Raw genomic sequence first — 11,282 nt, forward strand, 5'->3', positions numbered from 1 at the left:
GTACTTACCTGGAGAAACCTGGAGAAGGTAAACTGTGGTTTATATATATACCACAAGCCCAGAAGCCAATGAGGAGATGAGCACCGCGGCCAGGCTCAGCTGTAGCGTATACTCCCTTGAATCTCCTAGTGTCTACCTACCTAACTACCTAACTAACTTCTAGTAATTAACCATCTAACGATCTAACAAACTAACTATTGAACTATCTATTAAACTAACCATTTAACTATAATTATAAGTAACTATACTCGCCGCACAATTAAGAGGCGGAATGGGGGCCCCTCACCCTCCCCTCAGGGCGCATGGATATGACTGTGTGTGTGTGTGTGTGTGTGTGCGTGTGCGTGCTTGGAGGCGCCCTGAGATGATGTTATTTTGCCAATTACGGATAGTTCTCTCTCTCTCTTATACTCATAGCTATCAGGTGCTCCTTGCCGCTTACTCAATAATTCTGGGATCGTCTGAACACACAGGAGGGCATTTTATGTACGAGTATGTGTATGGAGGGAGGACCTAAGATGGGCATTAAAGTTAAAAATAGAAACAGCTTGCTAATTTTCTTTATGGGTTCAACTAACACTTTCGAATCGGTGCTCGACCCAGGCCTGGAGCACCGCTTCACGAGGAAGTAAATCTTCATTACCGACGAGACGAGCGGCGAGGCGGCACCGGGTCCAGGCGGGCGGCGGCTCCTCCGACACCCGCGTCATGCCCTTCAGCTTCCAGCAGGTGAGTCCCGATCAGGTTTTTCATTATGAAGCATCCTGTGCAGTCACCGTGACAGTCACGCAGTACTTGATCTTTGTTGATAGAATATTCAATGCTAATCGAGTTCAGGTGGACGCTAATATGTTTGAATAATTATATTTTTATTTAGATGTTTTTGATAAGATTTGACAATGTTAGCACAGATTGAAAAAGTACGCATGACTAAGATTCAAGTGTCCGAATTTTTAAGCTTTTCTACACGTGTCATTCTCAATCAGGCTTGTTTGGCGTGCGTGGCACACACACACACACACACACACACACACACACACACACACAGACAGTCTATATATGACGTTATGTTGTCATGGCAACTGTTCCAACCAAATACCTAACAAGCCAACAGTAATGAATGTTGACTATTCAATCAGTAAATCAGCGGAACGAGGCACGCCGGATGGTGTTATTAACCGTTAAATAATATGAATGAATCCAGTAGTTTACTTAATAGGTAGTCTATATGTTAATAAGAAAACATCACGCTTCACGCTGACAAGCCTTATTCTCGAAAATATCTTATCCGTTCACTATAGTTCGACTTTAATATTTGAACTTTGTATATTAGGATATTTGTCAATCTCTTTCTTGGCACAATGTTAATAGATTAACATTCTAATGATCGTCAGACGGGAACATCCTCCATTCAGTCCTTACCCCCCCCCCCCTACACACACACCGGTACAAGGGCGATAAGGAAGGAACCTCGCAGAGGCCTAATTTCCATATTCAAGCAGCCTTTGTTTCCTCTTCTGAACACACACTGAGAGATCCAGTACGATCATTTGCTGTGTTGTGGCACCTCTCCAGGCGACTGAGAGCCTAATAACAACACCCAGACAAGTCACTACGCGAGATGCCGTGCGGCGAACGGGAAACTGAACCGGTGGTTGAAGCTTCGGTTCGTGGGTAGTTGCTAGATGTCTGGTAATCAAGAATTCTAGAAGGCTCTACATCCAAACATGGGGACTATCATCCGACTATGTAGTATCCTTGCAGTTAACAGACCACAGTCTTGCAGATGCACTGGCGAGGTAATGTGCCTGGCCTTGCGTTAAACTGTAGTCCTGCCTCCCGGCCCATCATAATTTGCTGACCGCATGGGTGAGTGGCACCTCTTCCATCTTTTTGCTGCCGATATGTGCTCAAAAATAAAGCAAAAAAACACCACAACGCGACTTAATTAATTAGGGATGCAGACATATGGGTGAGTTTAAGACATTCCCTGGACACTAACAGACAGTCGTGTCCCGTACATCGATGTGTGTGTGTGTGTGTGTGTGTGTGAGACTGGTGACTGTAGCTCAGCGGTGCGTCAGTGAACGGTTTATATCAAGGGTAGGCAAGCCTCCTTGGCTCAGATGTCGGGGTGCAGCGGGCGAGGCCCCAGTGAGTCGATTTGTTGCCACGCTGTTACCCTTTCCTTGTCAGTATATTTTATTTCCTGAATATGCTTTTCATTTATAAATGGTGTGTGAAAAAATCCATAAAAGAAAACCTTTCTAGAATAAATGTTTTTTATACAATAACACAGCCTGGAAGGATTGTCTAGCATATAGGCTATTCCTTTTCTCCACATAGGTATATCACACAGGTATATACTTTTTTATATACCCCCAGCAGACGAGCGGCTGAACAGACACTCCCCGGGATGTCTGAACGACAGCCAGGCTGGACTGAATGATCCAGCAGTTGCTGCAGGTTAGTGATTGTCACTGCTTAACACACACACACACACACACACACACACACACACACACACACACTTAACACAAACGTATGGAAGTGGATTTTCTATAGGTAGGTAGACTGATAAAGAGGTAGACCTAACCAGGTGAAAATATTAATATATAAATCTAATTACACAAAGAATAAGATTTTTACCCTAGTATATATTTTGCTTATTGTTCATTATCTTCATTTGCATGAAATGCTGAGCAGCCATTATGAAGGTGTATCGAGGGAGGGAGATAGTTAATTAGTCATTGCCCTGGGTTATCAGTGATCCTGATCATGGGCTGCATTTCGTTCGTATGAATAGGCCAGCTGGGTCGTGTGTCTAGGCAGGGACATTTTGGAACAGTGGAATCTTTACTGCGACACGGACCAAAGTTAGCATCGTGATTGCTGTTTACCTGTTTGGGTCTTGGCATATGACATATTGACATGCACTGCTGGCCTTCTATCCCGTACAATGCATGCTTATTCCCAGAGGATAGTAACTAATGGTTAGGTACTTGTTGCCAGGGACCGACACTTGAGTGGCAATCCGGGGGTCAGGACTCAGGAGTGGGCTGGACAGGTCAAATTTGGCACAGTTGCACCGTAAGTTAATTGGCTCGAATTTTGAACACGACAATGTTATCAAATTTATTAGTGTGGTGACGCAACCTTAATAATTGTTCACAACACCACAGATGTGCCTAGCCTGGGCCATCCCGTCTGATCATTTATAATTATATGGGCCATTAAGTATTAGACGGACCAGTCAGAGGGCAATAACTAATAATATTTGACTCCTTAACTTTTGCAAATGGTAACTTAAAAACAATATGTTGCAGTTTGTCATAGTTCCCAAACAAGGGCCTTTTGAGTGTATTTTTGTTAGTGAAACAAAAGCAATATGTTGCAGTTTGTCATAGTTCCCAAACAAGGGCCTTTTGAGTGTATTTTTGTTAGTGAAACTATTATAAATACAAGTATTGCTGCATGTCACTCCTGGTGACTGTATTCCTAGTAATACTGACGGCATACAGGCTTTGAAGGAGGGTCATTAGTTTTCTTCATATTTATCTTCAGACCTGAATATTTTCAAACTGTGTAATCTCCTTGATATTTTTTTTTTCAATTCAGTAAGACTATAGCAACAGTAGTTGTGGAGGAACAACACAGAACCTGATGATTGGTTAGAGAATGAATATGATGAAAACCAGAGTTTACCTTCCCCAGGTTTCCATTTATCAAGCATCCTGAAAGGGAGGATGAACAGCTAGGTGGGCTGAGTTTTTAACACAGGCACACACATTCAGGAGACCGTGGGAAGTAGACTTTGGGTAACCCGCACGGTACACAGCCTTTATGTGAATGTGTTCCTGCCCACCAACATTTATTCAGGCTTTGGGAATTCTGATTCTGAAAGCATTTTGTATATACTTGAGCTACTTTATTAAACTCAAGTATAGGAATTTCTGAACTAATTATAAGGTCTTTTCAAAGGCTTCTCATCATGATTTACTCCTACACATTTCGTTTTCCTTATTTACTTATCTACAGTTACACTGGGACTTTCCAAATACAGCAAAACATACTCGCCACCTTCCTCTTGGCCACCCTGACTGTTGTACAATTCCATGTAGGTAAATTCTTTACGTACGTAACTACCTCTTCCATATTATTTGTGACATTCACAAGAGCAAACAACTGGTATCTGCCAATGCCCAGTCTACTGGTTGTGTTCATGTTTCTGCTGTTCTTCCAGCTTGTCCATGTTAAATTTAGATTAGATATCAAACAATTTTAAGCTCAGTTATCCCAGCTCTGTCATCTACGTAGTTTTTTTCCTAATCTTTGTACTCCATCAGGTTTTCTGTTTCATTTGTTTACTGCCACTGATCATGGGTACTTTCCCAGGAACATCAGTCAGTTTGCCATTTGCTTTTCTTATATTTCCTCCAATCACATTAATTAGAAATTCTGATTATACAAATTGATTTAATAAGCCATTTCCCTGAGCATAGGGATAGTGGAGTGTTGCTACTTATGTGACAAAAATTGGTAAGGAATATATGAGTAGGTCTAAGATTAACAAAAAAAAAAAGGTCAGTGGCTCTGGAGAAGAACTGGAACAATTATAAAATAAAACAAGATTAATTATCCCATCAGTATATTAATGAATAACAAATGCATTAGTAAAACCTTTGTAACAATTAAATTAAAGCAGGGGTCGGCAGCCTTTTGAACATAGAGTGCCAAGTCTAATTAATGCCTTTTCTTTTACTACCTTGCGTGCCAGGTGTTATTTTTTCCCACATTATAAAGCGTATGTCCTATGGAAATTGAGATCATAATCATAGACATAGACTCATAGAGTATGTAGTGACCATTATAACTAAAGTAAAGTGTATTTTCCTGCACATGTATAACATAGATGCTACCTTTTTGTAGCAATTAGCATTCCTTGTAACTAAAAATATATTATTTTTTTTATTTTAAATTTATACTCACAATATTAATGCGATCCTTGCCCTTGCTTCCCTTTGGCCAAAGTTGAAATTTCAGGTGAGTATCTGGACACCTTGAGCTTCACACAACCGTCAGAATGATCCGTTGTAAGCTTGCTGCGATGGGGGTTGAGGATGTGCCTCATGTGTAAAAATATCTGCTCACATTGATATGTAGATCCAAATGCTCATAGCAATGCAAAAGCTACCTTCTTCATGCAATTTAATTTATCAGGCAGTGAGGTCCAGGAACTTAATATGGAGGCTGCATGATCATTCATACTAGTTTCCAATATTTCTCGAAGATCTTTAAATTTAGCTGACCACAATTATGAGGCCTGAAGGTCAGTCAACTGCATTTCCAACTCCTCAGTTTCCATCCACTCAAAGAGAGACTCGTCCAACTCACTGTCTTTAAAGGTGTCTGGTCTGATTAAAAACGAAAACACTGGGCCAGTGTGTTGGAAATCTTGAAATCTGATTGAGGACTCCGACTTTAATTCTTGTATGTACACCTGAAGATCCGTAGTGTTGACAGGATGAATTGCAGACAAGCTCTTCAAGTTTTTGAAGTAACGGAAAGAACCAGTTTTGATATCTGATGAGTAAACTGCAAGCTTTGCAACAAATGCCTTCCAAATATCATACAAATCCATCACTGTTTTTCCTGCACCTTGCAAGATAAGATTGAGGTCATTTAGATGTTTGGTGATGTCTGAGAGAAACATAAGTTTCACAGTCCAGTCTCTGTCCTCCAGCTCAGGATAGTCTTGGCCTTTTTCTGATAAAAAAAAATCTTCATTTCATCAAAGCATTCCACAAACCTCTCCAATACCTTCCCACAGCTTAACCACCTAACACTGCTGTGCAAGGGTATATCTTTGTAAGCACTGTCCGCCTCTTCAAGGAAAGCTTGAAACTGCCTGTGCGTAAGAGAAGAGTGTGCAACAAGAAAACTCACTACTTTTGTAACAGTAGCATCACTTTGTTGAGATCCGAGCTCCAGATCTTGGCACATAAATTTTCTTGATGAATTATGCAGTGCAATTTCAGAATGGGGTGTCCAATTTTATCCTCAACCATCTTAGTAAAACCCTTGTTTTTTCCTACCATGGCAGGGGCACCATCCGTTGTAACTGCAAAAATCTTTCTTATGTCAACCCCTCTGTCCTCAAAATGATCAGTGAATGTCTTCAGTATGTCCTCTCCCTTGGTAGTGCCACACATAGGTTTAAGACAGCACAGCTCCTCGTGTATCTCTGTGTCACTATACCTGGCAAAAACAGCCAAGCGGGGAATGTCATTTATATCCACGCTTTCATCCAGGGCCACACTGAACACAGGTGTAGTTGTTAAAGCAACAGTTTGTTGCTCACTTACATTAGCAGCCATTTCAGAAATACGTCTCTCCACGGTCCTAGCTGAGAGTCATGTCTTTTATCCTTGAGATGATCATGTGTTTGTTTGATATGCCATCAAATAACACCTCAGAGCACTCTAGGAAAGCTGCTTTTATAAAATCTCCATCAGTAAAAGGCTTTCCATGCTTGGAAATACACAGAGCTTGTTTGTAACTGGCCTCAGTTGCATTGTTTTTGTTAGCACTTAAACACATTACTTTGTTTCTCATAGCGCGATACTGCTTTCTTAATCGCTGCAGCCTTGTCTGTACTGTCCTTGAAAGTCTTCTCGTGTCTTGTTTCAAAGTGTCTTTAACACTGATGTGCGGCACACGACATTCTCGCAGCAGAGAGCACACACAGCACGATCATTCTGCTGAATAAATCCAAAGTCATTTGTCCATGATGACTGAAATGATCGGACATCAAGCTTGACTTTTTTCGCAGTAGCCATGGCGACAGTAACTAGAGTGTCACTCACGGCGGCTAAATAGTTACTGAAGCAGAATAGCAACGCTGCCGCTGCGTGACTGATGCGTCAGCAGCGGCAACGTGTCTCATACTCGTTTACATCTCGTTGTACTCACGTATTCCTCATCGCGGGTACGAAACATTTTCGTTTTAATTCAATGTATCATAGGAAAAAATGATTTAAAATCGTTCGAAAACTTAAACTGTGATAAAAGTAAGGATGTACTCTCTCTCTCTCTCTCTCATTATTCTGTTTTTTAGCTTTTTCTTTGCTTCTTCGAATCACGTGGCGTGCCATAGGCAAGCACTCTGCGTGCCAAGTCTGGCACGCGTGCCAAAGGTTGCCGACCCCTGGTAGCCTCTTCACATTGTTTAGGTTCTGTAATATAAAAAGGAGACTATCCCCGTGGACTGTATCCACTCAGCGTGTGACGAGCTGCGGCGTAGGGGACGTGATGGACTGCGCCTCCACTTACGTGTGTTGTTATTCCAGTCTGGACGTGCTATTCATAACATTTCCGATGCTCAATAGAGTAAACCGAGCACACGGAGGCATAAACACTATGAAATGTATGTCCTTTATATGCTTCACAGAGCACGCCTACTCCTCATGCGTATTAACCTGTTTCATATCTACATGTTGCTGCAGAGATGAATGAATACATGAATGAATGTGCTAACCAAATCCAGTTTTAACTTGTTTTATAGTTACGTTTCATATACGCACGTTGTTAGACAGAAAGAAAGGGAAGTCTCACTCCACTGTTCTCCAGCACTCTGTGCTCCTTCTTGCATAATGTCATTGTGTGTCCTCTGAAGTTGTTTGCACTTCACTTTTGTACATTGCGCGTGCTGGCAGAACTGTGAGTGAAGATGTGCCGGTCTGCTGGATGTTACCACTTCACTTTTGTATATTGCGCGTGCTGGCAGAACTGTGAGTGAAGATGTGCCGGTCTGCTGGATGTTTGCACTTCACTTTTGTATATTGCGCGTGCTGGCAGAACTGTGAGTGAAGATGTGCCGGTCTGCTGGATGTTACCACTTCACTTTTGTATATTGCGCGTGCTGGCAGAACTGTGAGTGAAGATGTGCCGGTCTGCTGGATGTTACCACTTCACTTTTGTATATTGCGCGTGCTGGCAGAACTGTGAGTGAAGATGTGCCGGTCTGCTGGATGTTACCACTTCACTTTTGTATATTGCGCGTGCTGGCAGAACTGTGAGTGAAGATGTGCCGGTCTGCTGGATGTTACCACTTCACTTTTGTATATTGCGCGTGCTGGCAGAACTGGAGACGTGCCGGTCTGCTGGACGTTTGTTTTTGTATAGTATATATGAGCGGTGATGTGTGGGATATGTGGAAGCACTCCAGCTATTGTAGTTTCGTTGATGTGGCAACGCCCCCGCGAGGAACATGATAAGAGACGGGTGATCATAGCGGCGGCGAGTGCACGATGGTTCGGGGAGAGGCGAGGCTGAGCCTTTTTGGGCGAGTGCAGAGTGCAGACGCTGCTGTGTTCCCGAGGAGTGCGAGACTGAGACTGTTCAGACGCTGCGGTGTTCCCGAGGAGTGCGAGACTGAGACTGTTCAGACGCTGCGGTGTTCCCGAGGAGTGCGAGACTGAGACTGTTTGGGCCAGCACAGAGGAGCGATGCAGAGTGTGTTGGAAGGAGGATACCGAGGACACGAGATGCCAGGGCGGAGAGGAGGAGGAGCTTCGTGGACGCAACAGAGGAGCTACGCCACGCACTCCGGGCGGCACTCTGCAGCGGTGAGCGTGGGAAGCCTCCAGGGCCACTCTGGCATCACACTCCTCGCCGCTCCGCCCTCTGCTGCCCCTGAAGGCGTGCTCCAGGGCCAGGAAGGCGTGGGCAAAGGAGGGAGCCCTTGACGTGGCCCTAATTAGAGGAAGCCTCCAGGACCACGCTGGCCCATGCTCCTCGCCCCTTCGCCTTCTGTTGGCCTGAAGGGGTGGGCAAAGGAGGGAGCCCTTGACGTGGCCCTAATTAGAGGAAGCCTCCAGGACCACGCTGGCCCATGCTCCTTGCCCCTTCGCCTTCTGTTGGCCTGAAGGCGTGGGCAAAGGACGGAGTCCTTGATGTGGCCCTAAGGGCGGCTGCCTCACGCCCCTTACTGCTCGCCGCCGCTGCCGCCCTGCCGCTAATCCTCGCGGCCAATGGGTGACCACCAGATGGCCGTTGCCATGATTGCCGCGGAGCCCAACATGAGCAGGGCGGGGCGGGCGTAATGCCACGCCACCCCCAGCCTCTCCAGGAAGCCGCCACCCGCCTTCCCCGGGCTTCCGGCAGGCCCCCGCCCGGCGCCCTGCTCGGCGCCCTGCTCGGCGTCCTCCTCCAAAGTCTCCCAGCCACTGCCATCCGAGGACTCGCCACTTTCCTCCTCCTCGTCCGCTCCTTCAGTGTCCGCCTCCCAGCCACTGTCGTCGTCGGCTGTGTCTCCGTCAGCCTCGTCACTCTTTTCTTCAGTATCCTCGTGTTTACCTTCATCGCGCGCCTCCCAGCGACTCTCGTCGTCGGCCGTGTCTCCGTCAGCCTCGTAGCTCTTTTCTTCAGTCTCCTTGTGCTTTCCTTCATCGCGCGCCTCCCAGCGACTCTCCTCATCGCTGTCTTTATTCTGTTCGGCATTGCCAGGGTCTTGGGCGCCCGGTTCCAGCCCTGGGTCAATATACATCCTGTATCGTTGCCGCTTGGGTGGGGCAGCGGGCTTGATAACGTCAAACGGCCACACTGCTGTCGCCTCCTGCAGTGGCCGGTGCGCCTTCAGCAGGGTGACCTTCTCCCTGTCGACGTGCAGAGAAAAACTCATGTTTGAGCTGCTCTGCTTCAGCTGCCTCATGAAGGTGTTGGGCTCCAATTTGGCCACGCGCTTCTCACCGCTGAGCAGCGCCAGGGTGACCCTGACCTGTGCGCCGCCCTTGGCGCTGGTCCTGACAAGCTGCGCCAGGTCCAGGAAGGAGTAGGTGACGACGGGGCGCACCACGCGGTCTACGTAGGTGAACCTGGCCACCTTCTTCGTCTCCTTGAAGCGACACAACACCCAGCCCCAGCGCCGCCGCACCACGCTCACCGAGACGCTGCGGGTGTCGGGCAGGGCCACCGAGCAAACGCCCTGCATCCCGTTCCAGAGCTCGGGGCCCCAGAGTGGCTCGCTGCGACGCTTCCTGGGGATCATTGTCGGCAATGTTTTATTAATTCAGAGAAAAAATGACGCGGCAGCGACCAGGCCAGAGACGGCTGGTGGCGGCGCCCTTGTCTTCAGCCCCCCTATCCCCCCCTCCCCCCCCGCTACTGACAAGGCTGTTGCCCGGACTGTGTGTGTGTGTGTGTGTGTGTGTGTGTGTGTGTGTGTGTGACGTCTGATCTGTTTATCTATCTATCTAGATTTCGTGATGTATATGTTTATGGAACTTAATGGGTTACTCTCTCTCTCTCTCTCTCTCTCTCTCTGGACGAAGAAGAGAACTAAGAAAAAGAGCATTAAGTAAATGAAGACAGAAAAAGTCACCAATTAAAGCAAAGCAAACTCGTAACTCAAACACGCAATGTATTATAAGAAAAAAGAAACTCATTAATAATGTAAATAATGCATCAACGCCGTACGTCATTTTTCACGAGACAGTAAAGTAAAATTTGGAGCACGCCAGGATTCGAACCCGTGCTCGCAGATCCGGAGTCACGGGGTAGTAGTAGTAGTAGTAGTCGGTCGGTCGGGAGTTTTGCCTTTGTAACGGCACTCCCTGATGTGTCTACTGTCTGGGTCTATTGTTTTTCTTTTTCTTTCATTCTTTTTTCTCTTATTGTCCAAAACTTGTGTACTGTTGTTTTCGTTTGTTCGGTGTGTTCAAATAAAAATTTTTCCAATGGTGTCGTCCTCTTCTTCCTCGTAAGGCTGTTGCAGCCTCACGCACTTTATTCTTTCCTCTGCACAGGCCGGGCACCAGAGCAGGAAGTGTCGCAGGTCTTCGTGTTCAGCTTCACACATGTCACACTTGGTTTCCTCTTGCCGGTGTCTGTTTCTGTCTTTTAGTTGCATGTTGTTTGTCCTGCATCTGAATAGCACTTCTGAGGCTTGGTTGTTGGTGTATACCTCCTCTTGTCCTCCCAACTCCTGTCTCCATTTTCTATATATCTTAAGGCTTGCTTTCTCATTCATTTGCCTCTTCCACTCTCTTGTATCCACCTCTCTCATTCTCTGCTTTATACTCTCCTTTGTCTCATTCCTCACACTCACACTCAGTCCCTCTGTTGCTCTCAGTTCATTCAACAAATCTTTCACCCACCTACTTTGTCTCTTCTCTATCATCTCCTCTCCCACCCTTCTCACCAAATCGTTTCCTTCCATAAGAACATACCTTAAGCACTTCCACTGTCCCTCCCTTATCCTGTTTTTAACACTGGAGCTTCCT

The 11,282-nt window shown here is 45.8% G+C and overlaps 1 protein-coding gene across 1 annotated transcript; it reads right to left on the reverse strand.

The window, feature by feature from the left end:
- Positions 1–7,583: 7,583 nt before the first annotated feature.
- Positions 7,584–10,063, reverse strand: LOC126989237 (uncharacterized). The gene is made up of 2 exons (XM_050847868.1): positions 7,833–10,063; positions 7,584–7,689 (listed from the first exon to the last, which is right to left on the reverse strand). Exon 1 carries the CDS (start codon positions 10,046–10,048, stop codon positions 9,017–9,019), a length of 1,032 nt encoding a protein of 343 aa, XP_050703825.1. The 5' UTR covers positions 10,049–10,063; the 3' UTR covers positions 7,584–7,689; positions 7,833–9,016.
- Between the last annotated feature and the right edge of the window lie 1,219 nt (positions 10,064–11,282).

Source organism: Eriocheir sinensis, unplaced genomic scaffold, assembly GCF_024679095.1.
Source record: "Eriocheir sinensis breed Jianghai 21 unplaced genomic scaffold, ASM2467909v1 Scaffold1107, whole genome shotgun sequence".
Taxonomy (NCBI): domain Eukaryota; kingdom Metazoa; phylum Arthropoda; class Malacostraca; order Decapoda; family Varunidae; genus Eriocheir; species Eriocheir sinensis.